At 37.8% G+C, this 23,705-nt stretch overlaps 1 protein-coding gene across 1 annotated transcript in view; it reads right to left on the bottom strand.

Moving 5' to 3' along the window:
* Positions 1 to 23,705, bottom strand: part of IQUB (IQ motif and ubiquitin domain containing) — a 56,805-nt gene that overhangs the window by 18,839 nt on the left and 14,261 nt on the right. Inside the window, exons 6-7 of the mRNA XM_007471290.1 lie at positions 15,529 to 15,739; positions 6,528 to 6,703 (exon numbers count right to left, since the gene is read on the bottom strand). Coding sequence (XP_007471352.1) covers positions 6,528 to 6,703; positions 15,529 to 15,739 — 387 coding nt within the window. The remainder of the gene's footprint in view (positions 1 to 6,527; positions 6,704 to 15,528; positions 15,740 to 23,705) is intronic.

The raw sequence follows: 23,705 nt of genomic DNA, 5'->3' as shown, positions 1-23,705 counted from the left end.
ATTAAGGATTACAAAAGGGAAATAGCTCCATAAGAAAATATTTTATGATTTAATTATTATCACTTAGAAATTTTTAAAATATATTGTTTTAAATGGATACAGCCTTGTTTGGGGTAGGCCTCAGAGTGTTACTGAAATCTAACGTTTGCTGCAAAGCTCTTTTTAAAACCTTTAAGGAATAAGCAATCTTAGGCTAAGTTTCATATAGCAATATTCTAAAGTCTAAAGCCTTAATCTTTGCGCACAGTTTTCCTCAGGGTGGCTGTATTAAATGCAATTTCCCTTCTTCCAGTAATGTGATCAATACCTTTAGCTCTTCAGGCTGATAAGTTATTTCATTTGTAATAATCCAAGTACAATAACCTTTTAATGAAATGCTTAGTCCATCTACTTTATTGTGGTTTTTTTCAGCTGTTGTATTGATTTAACTCTACCTTCCCTCCAAGTTTTTAGCCCCATCTAAGATACTGTGATATAGTAATACCTTGGATTTTTTCCAAATATATTTAACATCCAAATCGTTTCTACCCTTCGATTTTTAACTTAAATCCTAACTTTTCTATAAAGATTCCTAACTACTATGGTTTGAAACCACTGAAATCACTATTATCTGTCCTATTGTACATGTAAAAACACACACACACACAGTATGCAGTGGGGCAATGCAATTTGTTCTATAATTATAACTCTATTTCTCCTTACAGATTATAAGAAATAAATTTTTTATGTAGTTTTATATATTTCACAGGGCCTATAGTATTCATTCATTCATTCAATAAGTATTTATTGTGTTTACTATAAACTGGTCAGTGTACTAGGTAGCAAGTAGATAAATTCTAATTTCATGAACTCTTAAATCTAAGAGCATAGAAAGATTAATAAATAATTAAAATAAAAGTTGATTATGCTTGATGATGCAGGTAAACAGGTAACTACTGTTTGATATGAAGCACTTAACTGGTGAAAAGAAAATAATATCTAAGATAAAACCTGAAGAATAACTAGGAGTTAGCCAGATTAAAGGGAACTGAGTGATGTAATCAAAGATTCCTAGATTTGAAGTTTGAGTTCCCTAGTGTAAGCACTGAAATGACATTAAAAAAAATCTGTTTGGCAAAGTTGTTTTTATATTTGGATTTATTTCTGCCAACACTGATAACCTGGTCTTCAAGTCTAAGCTTCTCTGATTGCAGGCCTTAAGGTATTTCTTTTATTCTGATGCAGGAAAATGTCAACTTTGCTTATTTCTCTTTCTATGTCTTTTTTTTCTTTGAATGCTTTGACTGCAATAAGAGATGTACAACAATCATGTTCTTAAATTGCTTCAGAAAACAGGAGGCTAATAAATTCCACTTAGCTGCCAACAAATGAAACAGCATAGACTCTGGAGGAGAGGAACAGAAGAACAGCAGGAAGACACATTTTGAGGAAGGGAAGATGGAGAGATAAAAACCTTGAGAGCAGCAAGCTTCCACGAAAGAGAAGAAATGGCTGCACTGTGAGAGACGGTCTTTTCTTTCTCCTAAATTAATACTCTAGACCCTCAGGGGACAAATTAAGAATAACACTAACCCCCCAGAGCTACTGGGTAGTGATCAACTTTTCTTTTACACAGCAAAGTGGTTTTGTCCGTCCATAGAGGACACCCCTGTGTACTGTGGTACTCAGAGAGAGGCAAGAGCTGGTTGCATTTTTCTATCCCATTACCTGTTGGCCACCTGAGTAAGGAGAAAAAAAATTAAATGACACAGCTAAAGTAGATTGCAGTTTTTTAGCTTGTGATTGTGAGAAGTGGTGTGTAAATCAAAGAGAATCAAAGAAATAAATGGCCTTGACTCTAGGGAAAACCTCTTGCAGAAATTCAAATTGTCTCTTTACACAGTTTGGGTAAGCAGTACCCAAGATATATTAGAAACTGGCTGATGATTTTTCATTCAAATTTCTTGACCTGAATTTCTTCACCTCTGTCAATTTATGAGTTTTTAACATTTGACAACCCGTGGATGTCAATGTTTGATGTGATAAAATTACAAATTATTTAACTAATGCTTCAAAAATCTTTAGATTAAACTTTTTATGGAGAATGAAGGCTTAGTATAGAATCCCTAATAACTGATTAGTTCAGTGCTTTTATTGGACTAATTTAAAATAGTAATCATTCACTACTCAGAGAAATTCTGTGTCCAGGATAAGAAGATAAAAAATAAAATATTAGTTTAATACACTACATAATACTTAGACACACTGAAGTTAAACTAAAACCAAACCATAAAATTTTATTTTCCAGAGTTATTTCCGAATTATGGGAAAGTAAATATTCTCTTTACATATCTATATGTTATGGTGTTAAATGTGGATCTTAAAATCCGCATCATGGCCCTGGTTGTTAGCGTTAACATTTGAAAAAACTCTGACCTTATCGAGCCTCAGGGATTTTACTTATAAGCTGTTTTTTCTTAGCAATCAAAACAACTGTAGAATAAGTTACTTCAAGTTTCATGAAATCAACACTGACTCCTCCTGAATATTTATTGGAGATAATGCTAGGCATGGGTGGGGTGGGATAGGCATAAAACGGAATAGAACGGGTATAACTATTTACAACAAAAAACTATAAAATCTACCTTAATTGTTTTCTATGATGTTTATTATGGCATCATATACAAAAAGGTGATTTAAATGACTTTGTTTTAGAATAACAAAGATTTCACAATTTACTGTAACAGGTTAAAAGCAGATCAAAAGTCACCGTTGGTCAATATTTTTAAAGAATGGACTAATTAGGCTACGTAATGGACGGGGGATTGACCTCAAGTGCAGTTGTTCCATTCTGTGGTTGTGTGTCTTGCCCTGTATAACACTTTGGTCAAAACTGAGGTAAAATTCTCTTGTATCAGCTAAAATGTCCATTTCCTCTAAGTCTTAGCCTGGGGATTGGTGAGATTAACTGGTTTATCAGCTGGGGTGACCACAGGTTCAGAACCCCAATTCTAAAACCTATGACCCACACAAAAACCTATGACCCACACAAAAGCCTTTCCCTTGATTTCTACAAGTTCTTGTGGCTAACTTTTCCATCCTTCCTGCCATCTTCTGATCCTGCATCTTTGTGTGCTGCCCTGAATCAGTCATTAAGGCCCAGTCATTTCTCTTGCTCCTTTTCCTCTTATGAAAAAAAAAATCATCTTGCACTTAATATTTCAATGATTAGTGATATAATTAATGAAGTTACAAGAAGCCACATTGTGCCCCACTGCCTTCTAACTGTCCTCCCTCTACTCTCTCTCCTGGCAACACTCAAAAACCTCCATTTTCCTGGGATAGAGCAATTCTTCCCATACTCAGGATCCTTTAGGGTCTCCGATTCTACCCCAAAACTTATCAAAATATTTACCAAAAAAAAAAAAAAATCTTCCTTCCTCACAGGAATTCTCATGAACAAAATCTCCCCATCTCATCTTTTTTGGTGAAATTTAAAGAACTTCTTACTTCATGACAGAGAGTAATTGTCATCAACTGGCTCCAGAGGCGCTTTTATATGTTGGGACTTGACCTACCTTTGGACTCTCTATAATTCAAAACGTGTTTAGGGACAATGCTAGACATGAAGCTGGAGGTTGGGGGGTGGGGTGAGGGGTGTGCAGGCATAATGAAGAACAGACACTGTATAAGTATTTACAACAAGAATTTAAAATCGCTTATAGGAAACAAAGCAGCAGATGAAACACAAGCAGGAAATCCTGTACAAGGTTCAGCCTTAAATAAGGAAGGTAGGTACCACCCATCTTCCCTGTCCATTGGCATCTGAGAGGCCTCCAGCTCTTTCTTGTGCCCTGGGTCCATGCTGTCCTCTTAAGGTTAACAAACAGACACATAAGGAACACAGTTCCCAGTGATGAAGCTGGATTCAACATAGAACAACTTGCTAAAGGAATAAGTTTAGCTCAAAATATGACTCTGGAGAAGTATGAATATTATGGCTTCCATACAGTAGAACTCAGCTATTCTAGAATGAAGATATTCAAGAATTTGAAATGATAGTATATACATTGCATATTTTCTCATAGTACCTGAAATATAAAATTACAAATCATTGGGGCTTCCCTGGTGGCACAGTGGTTAAGAATCCGCCTGCCAGTGCAGGGTATACGGGTTCGAGCCCTGGTCTGGGAAGATCTCACATGCCGTAGGAGCAGCTAAGCCCGTGTGCCACAACTGCTGAGCCTGTGCTGTAGAGCCCACGAGCCACAACTACTGGAGCCCGCACGTCACACTACTGAAGCCTGTGCTCCGCAACAAGAGAAGCCACCGCAATGAGAAGCCCGCGCACCGCAACGGAGAGTAGCCCCAGCTCGCCGCCCGCGCGCAGCAACAGACCCAATGCAACCAAAAATAAATAAATAATTTTTTTAAAAAAAATTACAAGCCATTATTTCTTTCCCTTATTTTTCCTCCCCACCTTCCTCCACAAGCACTTATTGATACTCTATGATGAGCACTGAGCTAGGATATGAGGCTATGCACATAAAAGATGGCTCTTGCCTTAAGAAACTCAGAATCTAGGAAGGATTCAGACATGTAAACAGATATAATAAAAACTGACCACTATGTACTAAGACAAAAATGAAACAGAGTCTTATGAAGGTATATAGTACAGGCTAAAGTAGGAGGATCAGTGATCCTTCCCGGAAGAAGGGACATCTGAGCTTGTTTTGAAGGGTGACTACTTGGTCACTGAGGAAGGAAGGCAAGGATGTTCCATGTAGAGGCCACAGCAGATGCAAAAGCATTGAGAGCATGTGGTCTTTCTGTGAACGTGCAAGTAACTGAGCGTAGCTGAAACAGTATGGCTGTAGTGTGCAAGCAGAGATGATAAACAACTGTGGGATGGGTCAAGTGTGCCAAGAATCGACTATAAAAGTCCTTGTTCCTTGAGGGCAACAAGGAGGGCCAGGGGCAGAGTTGTGTTGAATGAGGTCCCTATGGCAACAATACGGATGATGGAGGAGGGAATTAAGAAGTGAGACTGGAGGTCGAAAGCCTCATTTGGGGACATAAAGTAATCCAGATGGGAAGGAAATCCAGATCCAATTAAATCAGTGTCAAGTTTACACACACAAGGCAAGACCTGTCTTATGACAGCCTCTCAGAGGAGATAGGGAAGCAGGAGAGGGGAGCTGTTCCATAACATCTCAGAAGCTTCCCATCCTCTCCAGTGCCAGCAGGATCACAAGGCATTCCACCAAGACTCAGATTAGCTGTGGTCCAAGTCTTTGTTTACGTGGCGTATTTGGATACACGCAAGGTCATCAAGGTGCATGGCAGAGCCACTTCCCTGTAGGCAGTGGTAGTGAGTTTGGAAAGGAAGAAGTAAAGAACTGAGGAGATTACTAAAGTAATAGAACAGACAGTTTGGTGGCTAAGTGGGACGTCAAGAATAATGCCCAGGTTTCTGTCTGAAGCAACTTAAGTAGATGATGAAACATTCACAGAAGATAAATTATGTGAGTGATACAGAAGAGGATCAGTTTGGAGGTGAGGGGTCAAGGAAAGGTAAGATGCTATGACTCAGGGGTTGACATGTCAACTTGAGGTTTACTCTGGGGACATCCAAAGAGCAATGATAGTAGGCAATTCAGGATGTGATTTGGAAGCTCCTAAGAGAGGTCTGGCCTGGAACTGTAGGGAGTTCCAGGATGCAAGCAGTAGTTAAAACCACAAGAAAAATTGAGATCAAACAGGAGAGCGTATAAGTAAGGTGAATGGGGGGCATTTATAGTATCAAAAAATATGGTTTTTAAGAACAAATGTTCTCAAATAACAAGAATCATACAACCAGAATCACTACAGGAGAATATCTTGAAGAACTCCATCCCTTTTCTTCTGGTGGCTGGATTGGCTTTTAATTGTTTGGAAAGATCAAGTTTATAAAAGGAAATTGGTCACTATGGAAACAGGCCATTCAATATCAAGCAGGCAGTTTCACCACAAAAGGGTAATTACTTTAGTTTTCCCCTTAATTGTATGTTTTCATGGTTTTCAATAATCATATATCCTTTGGGTCAGAAATTTCTAGTCACTTAATGACCTGGTGAACAAAAGCAGAAACACTAGTCTATAGCTATTTCCCCCAGGTTGCTTACTATGGGGCACTGCAGATCCAGACATTTTGTGACTTCAGTACTCTACATTTTATCAGGGTGTGCAATTCATCTAATTTCTATAGCCAGCCTAAGTCTAAATGAACAGAGTCACAAAGGTGGTGTCTCCATTTTTTCCTTCATAGCTCTTTTCTTAAGAACACGTTAATTTTATGTGACTTGTCAATCGTTATTCTAGGCTGCAGTGAAAATCTAAAGCTGTATAAGAAGAAAGAAAAATATATACAAAATTTAAATAAATATGTCACCAAAATACTAAACAAAATTCACACAAATTCTTACAGTGTAAGTCTCTTCTTTTGATAATTATTCTATATTTTTAAATTCAGGATACATTCATATTTAAATAATTGTTACTTCAATTACCTTATCCAAAAAAGCTTGTATCGATGCTTCCTGGTTAGCTGTATAAGCGATGTATCTATGTCTCCCAATGGAAGCAATTATCTGGGTCTCTTTTTCCAGGAGTTCACACAAAGCAGCTTTCCTTTCAGCTCCAGTGAAAGACTGGTTAATGCGTGCAAGTTCTTCTTGCCTCCAGACTAGAGGAATAACATAAGACTCTTGAGTTTTTAAAATCCCACATCTTTACAGAGCATTTTTTACTATCACCTCCAGACAAGTGTATTTTATTTTTATAACAATTTAAATAAAATTATATATGAATAGAATAATTCATATTGTACACCTGATATATGAAAAAAATAGGATGAAATGAAAGCTGAGAGATGTAAAGCAATAAAAGTAGAGTCAAACTAACAGAAGCTGTAAGACATCAGTACAGATCGTGTCAAATTATGCCTCCAAGTAAGCATGCACACCCCCCAGTATTGGAACAAATATGGCTTGGATTTGTGGCAGCCATGAACGTGTCCTGCTCAGATCTCCCTCCAAGAGAGTACCTGTAGCTAGGAGTACAGGTGGCTGACAGTACCAGCTACAGCACTTCGGATCTGCCGCCATATTGGAGCAGAGGCCACACTTTTCCCACACTTACTCCCAGTCAATAAGTAAGAACCATGGGAGAATCAAGGCCTGGCCATGTCTGCCCAATAGTGGTCTCTTCTGTGGTCAATCAGAGCTGACCGTCAGGCCGGCTCAGACTTCCTCAGAACTCTACCTGTTTGAAGATCTCCATCCCTCGTCCTCAATCCTTCCCTCTCTCAGCTTTCACAGGTGTCAACCTACATCTCAATCTGAAGACTTTCGTTGCTGTTCCCTGCTCTCTCTTCCCTTTATCTTTCACTTCAAACTCCATCTTGGTGTCTGCTTCCCCCAGTACCCAAATTGACAGTTTTATGTAGAAATGTTGACTTCAATTGTTTTCTTCATTATTAGCACTTTTAGAATGATTTTCCATTTCTTTACAAAACCCTAATTATATCAGCAAATGTTATGAAGTAATTACATTTACACTTTACTCAAACCAATGAATTAAGTTAGAATAATATTTACAATATTTTAAAGTGTTGGTTACTATCAACAAAGACTGTGTTGCACATTACTATATATAAAACAGATCATCAACAAGGACCTACAGTATAGCACAGGGAACTCTACTCAGTACTCTGTAATAACCTATATGGGAAAAGAATCTGAAAAAGAACAGATATATGTATATGTATGACTAAATCACTTTGCTGTACACCTGAAACTAACACAACATTGTAAATCAACTATACTCCAATATAAAATAAAAATTAAAACTAGAATGTGGGTGCCTCCCTGGTGGCGCAGTGGTTGAGAGTCTGCCTGCCAATGCAGGGGACACGGGTAGGAGCCCTGGTCTGGGAGGATCCCACATGCCGCGGAGCAACTAGGCCCGTGAGCCACAACTACTGAGCCTGCGCGTCTGGAGCCTGTGCTCTGCAACGGGAGAGGCCGCGATAGTGAGAGGCCCGCGCACCGCGATGAATAGTAGCCCCCGCTCGCCACAACTAGAGAAAGCCCTCGCACAGAAACGAACACCCAACACAGCCAAAAAAATAAATAAATAAATAGTGTTCCCTTAAAAAAAAAAAAAAAAAAAAAAAAACTAGAATGTGTTGCATGAAATACATCCTAAAACCAAACCATAAAATGCCAAAGAATAGTACTTTTATAAACTTACTTTACCTAAAGATTACACCATATTCTCAGAATTAACCTCAGAAAATACAGAGTATGAGATCCTATCCCAAATGTCTGGGCTCAGAACTTATTTTAACAAGTGTTCCATTCAATTCTTATACATGTTAAATTTGGGGAAGAAAACTGTTTTATATCCCATATTTCAAAAATGTCAAACTTATTTATATTAAAGGAAAAATAGTGTTGGAAAGAACCTTAGAAATTAAACAGTCCAACACCCCTCCCCATCTCCCAGCAGCTTGGACAGGTTTAATTTGCTCACCCTGGTCCTGGTCCTAGCCTGTGAGGCTAAACAGTCAGTCTATTCTTTGCACCACATGGCATCGAAGACAGCTGTCACAGTCCACTTAGGTTTTCTCTTTTCCAGACAAAAACACTTCCCTTTCTTAAATTGCATATTATTTGACATAATTTCATGTCCTATCCAGGCCTAGTTCCTCTTTAATATATGGCATACCAAATTTCTGACAAGATGGAGGTTTATATACAGGCTGTTAACTCCAACTCCTCTCTCTTAAGTTCTTCTAGAAATGATACAGGAAACATGAAATGGGGGAGGAGAGGGAGAGACCGGAGGCAGTACTGGAAATCAGAGAGAGGTGTGATCCATGTGGTAGAAATCTCAGGGCAATTTCCGTAAGACACAGTGCAGATTCGACTGGAAGACACTCAAGGAGGCACAAATGTCGTCCCCCAAACTGCTGTTGTCTCATCTCAGAAAGTGGACCCTCTAGCAGAAGGTAGTAAACCTTAACTCAGGACTCAGAAGTAGAGAAAAGGGTAGGCTATGAATCCATTTGATAGTTTACCTGTTTTAAGAACGTCTTTGAAAAACTTTAAGAAGGAATAAAAAAAAGAATGCTTACATCTCAAATCATTGCAGAAAAGAGTAACAATCATAAATGTGCAGAAAAAGACAAAAAATTAGAAATAAAAAGCATAAAGCAAGATGAGAGAAGCAAAATCAGGCATAATCGTTATATTGAAAAATATGAAATGGTTCGATTTTTTTGACTGAAAATAAAATATTATGGCTTTTTAAAAATTCAATGACATGATGTTTTTGGAAGGCATAAAGTGATGCCAAAGACTAAGGTTAAACATAAAAGGATGGTAAATACGAACAACAAGAAAGACAGATACAGGGCTTCCCTGGTGGCGCAGTGGTTGAGAGTCCACCTGCCGATGCAGGGGACACAGGTTCGTGCCCCGGTCCGGGAAGATCCCACATGCTGCAGAGCGGCTAGGCCCGTGAGCCATGGCCGCTGGGCCTGCGTGTCCGGAGCCTGTGCTCCGCAACGGGAGAGGCCACAACAGTGAGAGGCCCACAACCCAAAAAAAAAAAAAAAAAAAAAAAGACAGATACAGCAATATTAATATACTGAAAATAGGGGGGGAAACACTCAAAATTCATCCCTTGGGATAGAAGATAATTTTATGATGAAAGGTATGACTCGCATGAATATTTACACTGAAAATCACATCCCATCAAGCTATAAAAAGCAAAACTTCTATCAGTTATAAACACTACTGTGGTATGTTTTATATTATATAAACATAAATAAAACACAAATGAGTTAATCTATGACAGTCAAGTAAAGAAGAATTAAAAACAAAAAATATCTGACACAGTATGATTAACAAATTTAAATTAATTAATATACATCAAGCTCTGAACACCGAAGTCTGAAAATGTATCTTATTTTCAAAGTTCTATGAAGCATTTATATAAAGTTATATAAATTCTAGGAGTAGGAATGGAAGAAAACAAATCCCCCAAATCAGAAATGTCGAAAACTGCATTTTTTGACACAGTACAATTCAACTACAATTAATAACAAAAGTTTAAAAAGGAAATATATTCCCATCTGCTTGGAAATGTAAGAAATACTATCAAAAATAACATTTTAATCAAATAAGAAGTAAAAGGTATGAGTGTCAACAATTAAGGAAAGAAAAATAAAAGCACTACATATCAAAATGCATAGGAAGAAACAAAAATTGCAGTAAGTCAATTTGGGGGAATTTTACATAAGTAAGCCTCATATTTAAATCAGGCACCTGAAAAGTGTGTATTGGGGCAGGGAGCCAGGCAGAGTTATAAAAAGATGTAATGTATGTGACAGTTAATCACAAGTCTCCTCTGGAAGGTCATGTCTTCTGGGCACACCTCCCATTCTCCATGATTACTGAAAGATAACAGTATGGCTTTGATCCCCTGGGACATACATTTGGACTGTGAACCTGAACTCATTTGAGCCATATTTGTTTTCTGCTCTTCACAGAACATGGAAGCAAAACAAAAGTAGAAACAGTGACCTACTGTTCTTTATTCTGAACAAACATTCCAAAAAGTCACTCTAGTCTTTGACATTCATCACAATTCTTTTCAATGTGAACTTATTAGGTGCTTTACTACTGGAAAGCCATATTTACTTCATTAGCCATGTAATTCTTTCCTTTTATGTAGAGATGATTTATTACTTTATTGTCAGAATGATGAAGCTTCAGAGTCTCATGAACTACACTCTGGCCATAGAATCAATTAACCTATTTTTTATCTGAACTTCAAAAATCCTAGTTCCCTGATCTGGTTATTATATCAATACTTGTCAAAATCCTATCACTTCTTTGCCAATTCAAAATACTCAACTGCAATTTTTGAGCAACTGTTATCTGAAAGAACTCTATAAAGTTTGATGGTACATACAAAAGTGAGAAAGACATAATGCCTTCTTGAAGGAGCGAACGTGTCTCTGCCTCTCCCTAGTTGGATAGACTGTAAAATCCTTCCACTGGGACAGAATTTTTGTTTGTCATTACATTTATCTTTACCCAAAAGCTTGACATTTTTCACCATTAGTTTTAAAGACTTCCTTTGGGTAAATCAACTCTTGACATAAGATTACTTCCTTTTATCTTCTATTAGATATGATTCAATCAAGTAAAATGTACTCTTCTGTTGTTATATTCCAGGCATGATTACTCTCTCATCGTGTTGCAGGGATATTTCAGAATATATTACATTTATATATAATTTATATAATTAGAAATTATATTTTCCTTCTTCTATTAAAGTTTCAAGTTTACTTTAATACTAGTCCCTGCATCAAAAGGTAAATATCTGAAGTCATGTTGTTTCTGGCCCTCCTCTGTTATAACCACTGCCTTTCAGGATATCTAGTTTTATAATTTTATCATATTATTTCTTCCTCTTCTCAAATTTCAATCTGAAATCATCTTGATCAGGTCAAGGACTTGTCACTTGTGTTCTTTATAAGAATCCCATTCTGTCTCTTACCAGGAATACATTATTCAGATACTGTACAGTTTAGTCTATTCGAAAAGAGGATTTGTAAATTTAAAAGCTAAATTGCGTTCAGCAAAAGGATTGTAAATTTAAGTGCTAAATTATGTTATGAAAGTCCAGAAAATCCATGATTGATGAGCTTATCATTTAAGAGTAGTTTTACCAACCAAAAAGCTTTAAAAATTTGACAATACCCATATACTAAAAGGCAGTATATGAATAAAGAGGAAGATTGCTTGCTTGTGGAAATAATAACTGAGAATATTTACCTCATGGGATTATATGGATGTCCCCAGAAAGCAAATAAAAATGGAATGATATTAGTAAGCGTATTTTACTTCCCAGTTTTACATTAGAAACCTTTGGGACCAGTAATAAATTTAGGCCACTAGGATATTTAAGCTATTCTGCCAACCTCAAAAAGCAACATACTGATCTGCTAGATTAATCCTTAAGTCCTGGGTGAATCTGGAGCTATACATATGTGTATTCAAATACAGTTATATCCATATATATTCAGATTTTGCATTTTGCTTAAATTATTAGTATGACTTTTAAAAAGGAAACAACCCAATGAAGCTAATTAGAAATATGAAAATAATGGACCTTAATTCCAATAAAATTCTCCATTAGATGAACAAACTCCCTGTAAATCTACAGCAAAGGATAGAACATGGCATCAGAAAAATACCATGACCCATTACTAATAAGGAATAGAAAAACACAGGAACCAGGAACAGCTATATAAAATTGATTTTATAACTGATTTGACAGTTTCCAGAAGTATACAGAGAAGACATTGAGAAAAATGAGAGATTCTTCCTGCTTTCATAAAATATATGCTCCCTGGGAATGATAATAAAAGCAAACAAAAAAAATTGGAATCCTACATTAGTTTGCTAGGGCTGTCATTGCAAAGTACCACAGACTGGGAGGCTTAAATAACAGAAATTTATTTCCTCACAGTTCTGAAGGATGGAAGTTCAAGATCAAGGTGATGGCAGGATTAGTTTCTCCTGAGGGCCTCTCTCCTGGGCTTGTAAAGGGCCGCCTTCCTCCACTGTCTTCACATGACCTTCTCTCTGTGCATGTCTGTGTCCTAATCTCCTCTTCTTATAAGGATACCAGTCATACGGGACTAGGGTCCCATATGAGCTCACTTTTTCTTCATTAGTTCTTTAAAGGCCCTATCTCCAAATATAGTCACGTTCTGAGGCACTGGACGTTAGAACTTCAACATCTGAATTTGGGGGGAACATAATTCAGCCCATAACAGATGTCAATAACCTCCAATATTTTTAAAGAAAAAGATGTGAAAGCAACCGGTTCCTTTCAAAGAATACATTTATCTTATAACCTTAACTTACATTCTTGAACAAATTACCTAATTTCCAGGGTCTGAAGTTCAACCATAAAATGAAAGGATAGCACTAAAATATAAAGTCCATACACATTCTAAAATTTCTGAGATCTAATAAACTTGCTATTTCCAAACAAGAAACAGCAGAACATACAATATTTTGTCTGTCACTGGCAGTTTATACGCATCTGCTTTTTAAAATTCTTATCACAGACTGGAAGCCTAGATGGAAAAAAAACAAGAAAGATTCAAACTGAAAGCCCAGGGCCAGATCTGTCAAAGGACTGGGGCCAGCGAGTCTCCAGAAGCTAGAAGCCAAGGAACCTTGAGATCAAGAGGTAATAATCAGAGACGAGTCAGAAAACACCATTTCCACAAGTTAAAACAAGACAAAGGGTAGAAGATTCAATTCAACAAACATTTATTAGACATAATGAACAAGGTCCTATCTGGTGCCCTAGGTACAGACATGGACAGTTAAGAGAATGGTATGCACAGAGAATAATGGGGCAAGGAAAAGAGGCTCTGAGCCTAATCCATGTTGGTAAGAGAGGTATCCTAAAGATATGACTCCTATACCGAGTCTGAGATAAGAGTGACCAGTCAGATCAATGAAAGAAGTTGCCTCAACATATTTGCTGTAAGAAAAAAAAAAAAAAGACATAAAAATCAAACACTGTTGGGGCTTCCCTGGTGGCACAGTGGTTGAAAGTCCGCCTGCTGATGCAGGGGACACGCAAAAAAAAAAAAAAAAAAAAAAAATCAAACACTGTTGCCCAGAGATAGTCTTGTCTTTGATACAGCATATTATCTTATATAGTTAAATTCATTTTCCTAAATTGATATCATTTTGCTTTTATCACTAAGGAACAGGTTACCTGAAGAAGTTAAACTCTGTTATTAGGAGTTGTAATTCAAAGTATGCAATTGTCACTATGAGCCACAAGAGGGCAACAGTTTCAAACACTGGAGTAAAGAATATGGAATGAAATCTATAGTAAATAGAAGAGCTATGTAAATTACTGAGCTTGTGAACCAGAATTTTAACTACAACAAAACAGAACTTTAAATTATTCTTAGAGTTCTAATTTAGAATTTTAGGCCTGGAAGAAAACTAAGAGATGTCTCTTTTATGTAAGAAATTTCATTTTCATTTTCTTCCATTTATCAAAGAGATAGATGTATTACTATTGCTTGTTAGACCTAGTGTTTAATTGTATCATCTTCAGTAAATAGCATATTATCATATAGCTATTTAAATAGACCTGATATCTGACACCTAAAATTGTATTCGATTAGAGAGGAAAGGATGACCTGAGTAACAGAGCACATAGTAACGTCCACAAATAAATAGTATATAAAGAAATGACATTATAGTAAGAAAAGTTACTTAAAGTTAATATTATGAATAATCATAGAGAAGTCAAAGACTATTATTTCTTTGGATAAAAAGACCGTATTCAACTAAAAAAAAAACTGAGGCTACTTTTAATTTTTTTAATTCTTCTATGTCATCACAAGAGCCCAACTTCACTTTCTGGTATCTAAGGTAACAACTCTTCTGTTCTGGTTACTTCCACTTTAGAGGTACTCTTGGGAAAGCAGAAGCTAGAGACAGTTGCATGGCTACATCCTTGGGTTTCTCTTCATTCATTCACTTATTCATTCTACCAGTATTTGTTGGGCATGTGAGCTAAACACAGAAAAAGAGATCATCCAAAAAATAAATGAGTCATTCATTTATGGAGCTTACAGTCCAGTAGTGAAATTAATGTTAATAAAAAACGTATTGTGGTGTTATAAATGAAAAGTTGGTGTGCAGTGAGGACTCTAAGATGATAATAGGATGTCCAAGTTGCACTGTCAGTCACAAAAGCCTTTGAGTAGGTGATATTTTAATCTAAGAGATTAGAAGGTGGGTGTTGGGGAAAAGCTTCAAGAAGAACAGTGTATATACTGCCCAAAGTAGGGAGTGATTGGCTTGTTCAAGTAACGGAAGTTTTTAACTGTGTCAATGACTAGCACACATCCTATGGAAGAAATAAGCCATAAAATCAAATGTGTAGAGAATATATATACATATACATACATATATATGTATATATATATATACATATTTATAATCATTAGTAGAAGGGAATAAAAAGGTATCTCCTATAAAGAGCAGAATCAGAGACAGAATGCTGGACTGAGGGGTTCAAGACAGTTCAACTCTGAGTTCACAAATTCCTAAGACCATCAGAGAAACAGACTAGACAATACTTTCTCTTTTTATCTCATAGGGATGAGTAGCAAATGAGATAACATACTAAAACTGAATAATTCACAGAGTCGTAGTCACATTTTATTCATCCACTGTTAACATAAAAGTGTTTCCAATTTCACTCCAGCCTTAATTCTTGTCCCAAATGTAAGACATTATTCATCTTTTAAAATTCTCTAGTCCAGATACCCCAGACATCTTCCTAAAATAATGAGGTCCCCCTTTTGTCTTTAGTAAACCTGTTTTTCCTACTAATGAAAAATTATAAAATTAATATTTTATGCAAAGTGTATTTCAAACTTACGCTCTAGTGCATTGTAAAGAAGTTCAAAATCTTCTTTTGTTTGAGGATTATGCCTCCGGTAATAATCCAATTTCATCCACTCTTCTTTTTCTCTTATCTTCCTTAGTTCTTCCTGTGCTTCCCACTGCAACCTTGACATTTTCTGTCTTTTTAAATTGTCTACCACAACTTTAGCATGCCATCGTCTGTAGTAAGTCTGTATCACAATTACCTATATTTAAAGGAAATAAAACATGGTCAACCTTATTACACAATGAAAGGCAACAATGACTACTTCTATTCCAATTCAATAAGTACTAAAAAATACTGAGAGTCTAGTTTCAGCTTTATGCCATGTATTCTCACATACATTATAACAGAAAGGTCATAGATAATGCACATCAGCTATCTGACTTTGAAATCTAGTAGCAAGTATACCTTCACAGGAGGCAGTTAGTATGAAGCCAAGGGCACAGGGTCTGGAGTACAGCTTAGTTTAAATCTTCCCTCTGCTACTCACTAGTTAAGTTAATTTGGGTAAGTTACTTGCCATCTCTGTGCTTTAGCACCCTCAGGTGCAAAATAGTGATAATAATACTATGCATATAAAGTGCTTACCTCAAGGCTGGTACACCACAAGTCCTCAATAAATACTATTATTGTTATGAATACTATGTATTGTTATCTACTTTTTCTTAATTGTCATTAGCATAGGCTCATATCTTTTAAAAAATGGTATTTACTAACCACACAGCAGGTAGGTTATATGTGGAAACCACCAAAGCAAACATGTATTTATTAAATTGTGAGAAAAATATATATGTCTGAAGGTATATAATACAGTACTAGAGTCACAAAAAGCTTGCGATATAACTGAGAGATTTTGTTTTTATTTAGTAAACTCATTTAAAAAAAGTAAAATATAGAGAGGCTAGATCAAGTTTGAGGGTAGAGGATATGCTGACATGTCCCTTCCCCTCATCCTAACCCCTGATGACTACAGAAAAATTATAGAAGCAGAAATCAATAAAGATACTGGATCATACTGAAGGAATCCTCCAACAGAACAGAAACTTTAAAGAATTCCCTTCAAGAAAGGAGGCACGTGGAATAAATTGAAGAAGGAATTAGTGTTACAGCGCTTTTAAAATTTGTCTCAGGTTTTCTGGTCCACACCGGAAAACCCCCCACGGAGCGGGGGTGGAATTTGAAGGAATCTACAGCCTAATCATGCACTGGAGAGGCAAGCTAGAAAACACAGAAGTGTCTCTAAGATGTTTCAACCCCAAAACTGGTGGATCCTGCGAGCAGAAGGGGTCTTAGAGCAACTAACAAGGTGACTGCTTGAAAAATGCAAAAGGGACAGGCTCCTCTAAAACAATTTAGGTAAAGAGCATCAGAGGTATTTGCCTCTAGGCAAGAGTGGTTGGTGTCCCAGAAAGCTGGTGACGCCCAGAATGAATAGAAGCCCCCTCTCCAGAAAACTAGCTGCCTCCCAGAATCAAGCCTTGCACATCCCCGAAAGCCACTGAGGTAAGGCTACAGTAAACAAATATGTTGTAGCACTTTGGACATCAGGAATTTCCAATGCTCTTGAGTACACACCCAAGAGTAACCAAAGATTTGAGAACAGCCAACAGAATAAAAGGTTCCTCATTCAGTGTAGAAGAATTTACATTTGTGTGAAAGAGAATTACTAGAACAGAGGTTCTCAAAGTATGGTGGCCAGACCAGCAGCAGCAGCAGCATCTAAGGAAAATTGTTAGAAATGCGGATTCTCAGGCCCACCCCAGAGTTAATGAATCAGAAATTCTGGGGTGGGCATGGATTCTGTATATTTACAAATTTTCCACATGTTCTGCTGCATGCCAAAGTTTTAGAACCACTCTTTTAGAGTAAAACAAAACAAAGCAAAACAAAAACCAAGACCAGACAAGATAGAGTTAACATTTTCAGAGAGAAAGGAAAGGCTGTTGAATCAATATAAAAGAAGCAACAAAAGACTGACAACATTTTTATCTTTGAAATTAAAAAAAAATCAGTACAATGTGTTTATCTTGGGGGCTATTAAACTTGTTAAACTCATTAAGGATATTAAAACACAGTTGTTTAAACAACTTAGTTTTTCCCTTCTCGCATGATACTCCAGGGATTGGCCCAGGGATTGGCAAGCAGTTTAGGACTAGTAGGAAGCTCTGTGCTGTATTACAAATGGCTTCCTACTTGTGTTTCCTAGGCTGATCTTCTAGTCAGTAGAGAGGGGGAAAAGACAAAAGAATTGCAATCCAGTCACTTTAAGAGCAATACCCAGAAGGGGCACACATCATTTCCCCTCACATTTCTTTCTTCCAGGCCTTAGTTCCTTGGCCTCACCAACATAGAAAAGAGGTTATAAAATGCAGTTTTCAGTGTTGCAGCCGCATGCCCAGCTTGAGCTTTACTACAATGGGAAGAATAGGTTCCTATAATCTATTTTGCTGATCTACAGAATGTGTAGAGTCTAAGAGGGAATTAGTAAGCAAGAAACTTAGACAAGAAATCTTTTAGAATGCAGGTTGAAAGTTCGTAAAATTAGAAAGAATGGAGGAATATTAAGAGCCATGGAAGATAAATGTAGACATTCCAAAATATGTCTGATACAAGTTCCAGAGAGAATGAAGAAAGTTGGATTAGAGAAATTGCTCAAAATATAATAGAAGAGCATTTCCCCAAACTAAAGACATGAGCTCTCAGATAGAAAGGATCCATCACCAAGTCTCAAGCACATCACAGTAAAATTACTAAGGATTAAGAGAAAATCCTAAAAGCTTCCAGAAAGAGGAAACAAAGACTGAGAATCCCATTGACATCAGACTGTTAATCAAAAACAGCTTCAAGGATATAAAATAAAACGATTTTGAAAATAAGTTTGAATCTAACCTTCTACACCCACTCAGACTAAAACTCAAAATGAGATTCACTCAACAGGACTTAGATGGTTCACCTCCCATGTGTAATATCTGAAATTATTACTAGAGAATATGTTCCAACAAGAACAATAAAGAGGGGGAGACCTTCAAGATGGCAGAGGAGTAAGACATGGAGATCACCTTCCTCCCCACAAATACATCAAAAATGCATCTACACGTGGGACAACTCCTACAGAACACCTACTGAACACTGGCAGACCTCGGACTTCCCAAAAGGAAAGAAACTCCCCACGTACCTGGGTAGGGCAGAAGAAAAAAGAAATAATGGAGACAAAAGAATAGGGACAGGACCTGCACCTCTGGGAGGGAGCTGTGAAGGATGAAAGGTTTCCACACACTAGGAAGCCCCTTCACTGGCGGAGATGGGGGGTGGGCAGGGGGAAGCTTCAGAGCCATGGAAGAAAGCGCAGCAACAGGGGTGCAGAGGGCAAAGCGGAGAGATTCCTGCCCAGAGGATCGGGGCCGACCAGCACTCACCAGCCTGAGAGGCTTGTTTGCTCCCCTGCCTGGGCGGGCAGGGGCTGGGAGCTGAGGCTCGGGCTTTGGAGGTCGGATCCTAGGGAGAGGACTGGGGTTGGCTGCGTGAACACAGCCTGAAGGGGGCTAATGCCCCACAGCTAGCCGGGAGGGAGTCCGGGAAAATGTCTGGAGCTGCCTAACAGGCAAGAGACCATTTTTCGGGGTGTGCGAGGAGAGGGGATTCAGAGCACCACCTAAATGAGCTTCAGAGATGGGCGGAAGCCGCAGCTATCAGCTCAGACACCAGAGACGGGCATGAAATGCTAACACTGCTGCTGCAGCCGCCAAGAATCCTGTGTGCAAGCACAGGTCACTATCCACACTCCCCTGGGAGCCTATGCAGCCCGCCACTGCCAGGGTCCCGTGGTCCAGGGACAACTTCCCTGGGAGAACACACGGCACACCTCAGGCTGTTGCAACGACACACTGGCCTCTGCAGCTGCAGGCTCGCCCCGCATTCCAATTATAACTAACGTACCCCTCCCTCCCCCAGGCCTAAGTGAGCCAGAGCCCCCTAATCAGCTGCTGCTTTAACCCACTCCTGTCTGGGAGGGAACAGATGCCCTCAGGCGACCTACATGCAGAGGTGGGACCAAATCCAAAGCTGAACCCCAGGAGCTGTGCAAACAAAGAGGAGAAAGGGAAATTTCTCCCAGGAGCCTCAGGAGCAGTGGAGTAAATCTCCACAATCAACTTGATGTACCCTGCATCTGTGGAATACCTTAATAGACAACAAATCATCCCAAATTGAGGCGACAGACTTTGGGAGCAACTGTAGACTTGGGGTTTGCTGTCTGCGACTGACTTGTTTCTGACTTTTCTGTTTATCTTAGTACAGTTTTTAGTGCTTGTTATCAGTGATAGATTTGTTTATTGGTTTGGTTGCTCTCTTCTTTTTTTTTCTTTTATTATTACTTTTTTATTTTAATAATTCTCTTTTTTTAATTTTTATTTTATTTTTTCTATCTTTCTTTTCTTCTCCCTCTTCTTCTGAGCCGTGTAGCTGACAGGCTCTTGGTGCTCCGATCTGGTGCCAGGCCTGAGCCTCTGAGGTGGGAGAGCCAAGTTCAGGATATTGGATCACCAGAGACCTCCTGGCCACACATACTATCAATTGGCTAGAGCTCTCCCAGAGATCTCCGTGTAAACACTAAGACCCAGCTCCACCCAACGGCCAGCAAGCTCCAGTGCTGGACGCCCCATGCCAAACAACTAGAAAGACAGAAACACAACCCCACCCATTAGCAGAGATGCTACCTAAAATCATACTAAGTTCACAGACACCACAAAATACACCACTGGACGTGGTCCTACCCACCAGAAAGACAAGATCCAGCCCCACCCACCAGAACACAAGCACCAGTCCCCCCAACCACGAAGCCTACACAAGCCACTGAACGAAGCTTACCCACTGGGGACAGACACCAAAATCAATGGCAACTATGAACATGCAGCCTGTGAAAAGAAGACCCCAAACACAGTAAGTTAGGCAAAATGAGAAGACAGAGAAATAGGCAGCACATGAAGGAGCAAGGTAAAAACCCACCAGACCAAACAAATGAAGAGGAAATAGGCAGTCTACCTGAAAAAGAATTAAGAGTAATGATAGTAAAGATGATCCAAAATCTTGGAAATAGAATGGAGAAAATACAAGAAACGTTTAACAAGGACCCAGAAAAACTAAAGAGCAAACAAAAATTAATGAACAACACAATAAATGAAATTAAAAATTCTCTAGAAGGAATCAATAGCAAATAACTGAGGCAGAAGAACGGATAAGTGACCTGGAAGATAAAATAGTAGAAATAACTATCACAGAGCAGAATAAAGAAAAAAGAATGAAAAGAATTGAGGACAGTCTCAGAGACCCCTGGGACAATATTAAATGAACTAACATTCGAATTATAGGGGTCCCAGAAGAAGAAGAGAAAAAGAAAGGGTCTGAGAAAATATTTGAAGAGATTATAGTTGAAAACTTCCCTAACATGGGAAAGGAAGTAATCAGTCAAGTCCAGGAAGCACACACAGTCCCAAACAGGATAAATCCAAGGAGAAACACGCCAAGACACATACTAATTAAACTATCAAAAGTTAAATACAAAGAAAAAATATTGAGAGCAGCAAGGGAAAAGCAACAAACAACATACAAGAGAATCCCCATAAGGTTAACAGCTGATCTTTCAGCAGAAACTCTGCAGGCCAGAAGGGAGTGGCAGGACATACTGAAAGTAATGAAAGGGAAAAACCTACAACCAAGAATGCTCTACCCAGCAAGGATCTCATTCACATTCGACGGAAAAATTAAAACCTTTACAAACAAGCAAAAGCTAAGAGAATTCACCACCACCAAACCAGCTTTACAACAAATGCTAAAGGAACTTCTCTAGGCAGGAAACACAAGAGAAGGAAAAGACCTACAATAACAAACCCAAAACAATTAAGAAAATGGTAATAGGAACAATACATATCAATAATTACCTTAAATGTAAGTGGATTAAATGCTCCATCCAAACACCCAGACTGGCTGAATGGATAAAGAAACAAGCCCCGTATATATGCTGTCTACAAGAGACCCACTTCAGACCTAGGAACACATACAGACTGAAAGTGAGGGGATGGAAAAAGGTATTCCATGCAAATGGAAATAAAAAGTAAGCTGGAGTAGCAATTCTCATATCAGACAAAATAGACTTTAAAACAAAGACTATTACAAGAGACAAAGAAAGACACTACATAATGATCAAGGGATCAATCCAAGAAGATATAACAATTGAAAATATTTGTGCACCCAACATAGGAACACCTCAATACATAATGCGAACACTAACAGCCATAAAAGGGGAAATCAACAGTAACACAATCATAGTAGGGGACTTTAACACCCCACTTTCACCAATGGACATATCACCCAAAACGAAAATAAAAAAGGAAACCAAAGCTTTTAATGACACATTAAACAAGACGGACTTAACTGATATGTATAGGACATTCCATCCAAAAACAACAGAATACACTTTTCTCATGTGCTCATGGAACATTCTCCAGGATATACCATATCTTGGGTCACAAAACAAGCCTTGGTAAATTTAAGAAAATTGAAATAGTATCAAGTATCTTTTCCGACCACAACGCTATGAGACTAGATATCAATTACAGGAAAAAAAAAAAACTGTAAAAAATACAAACACATGGAGGCTAAACAGTGTGCTACTAAATAACCAAGAGATCACTGAAGAAATCAAAGAGGAAATCAAAAACTACCTAGAAACAAATGACAATGAAAACACAGCAACCCAAAACCTAGGGGATGCAGCAAAAGCAGTTCTAAGAGGGAAGTTTATAGTAATACAATCCTACCTCAAGAAACAAGAAAAATCTCAAAAAAACAACTTAAACTTACACCTAAAGCAATTAGAGAAAGAAGAAGAAAAAAACCCCAAAGTTAGCGGAAGGAAAGAAATCATAAAGATCAGATCAGAAATGACTGAAAAAGAAATGAAGGAAACAATAGCAAAGATCAATAAAACTAAAAGCTGGTTCTTTGAAAAGATAAACAAAATTGATAAACCATTAGCCAGACTCATCAAGAAAAAACGGAGAAGACTCAAATCAACAGAATTAGAAACGAAAAAGGAGAAGTAACAACTGACACTGCAGAAATACAAAGGATCGTAAGAGATTGCTCCAAGCAACTATATGCCAATAAAATGGACAATCTGGAAGAAATGGACAAATTCTTAGAAAAGCACAACCTTCTGAGCCAGGAAGAAATAGAAAATATAAACAGGCCAATCACAATTGAATTGAAACTGTGATTAAAAATCTTCCAACAAACAAAAGCCCAGGACCAGAGAGCTTCAAAGGCAAATTCTATGAAACATTTAAAGAGCTAACACCTATCCTTCTCAAACTCTTCCAAAATATAGCAGAGGGAGGACCACCCCCAAACTCATTCTATGAGGCAACCATCACCGATACAAAAACCAGACAAAGATGTCGCAAAAAAAGAAAACTACAGGCCAATATCACTGACGAACATAGATGCAAAAATCCTCAACAAAATACTAGCAAACGAATCCAACAGGACATTAAAAGGATCATACACCATGATCAAGTGGGGTTTATTCCAGGAATGCAAGGATTCTTCAATATATGCAAATCAATCAATGTGATACACCATATTAACAAACTGAAGGATAAAAACCATATGATAATCTCAATAGATGCAGAAAAAGCTTTCAACAGAATTCAATACTCATTTATGATAAACTCTCCAGAAAGTAGGCAGAGAGGGAACTTACCTCAACATAATAAAGGCCATATATGACAAACCCATAGCAAAAATCGTTCCCAATGGTGAAAAACTGAAGCCATTTCCTCAAATCAGGAACAAGACAAGGTTGCCCACTCTCACCACTATTATTTAACATAGTTCTGGATGTCCTAGCCACAGCAATAAGAGAAGAAAAAAATTAAAGGAATCCAAATTGGAAAAGAAGAAGTAAAACTGTCACTGTTTGCAGATGACATGATACTATACATAGAGAATCCTAAAGATGCTACCAGAAAACTACTAGAGCTAATCAAAAGTAGCAGAATACAAAATTAATGCACAGAAATCTCTTGCATTCCTATACACTAATGATGGAAAATCTGAAAGAGAAATTAAGGAAACACTCCCATTTACCATTGCAACAGAAAAAATAAAAT

Source organism: Lipotes vexillifer, unplaced genomic scaffold (assembly GCF_000442215.2).
Source record: "Lipotes vexillifer unplaced genomic scaffold, Lipotes_vexillifer_v1.1 scaffold618, whole genome shotgun sequence".
In the NCBI taxonomy this organism is placed as follows: domain Eukaryota; kingdom Metazoa; phylum Chordata; class Mammalia; order Artiodactyla; family Lipotidae; genus Lipotes; species Lipotes vexillifer.
The sequence above is the reverse complement of the archived record's forward strand: the minus strand, read 5'-3'. Positions and strand labels throughout refer to the sequence as shown.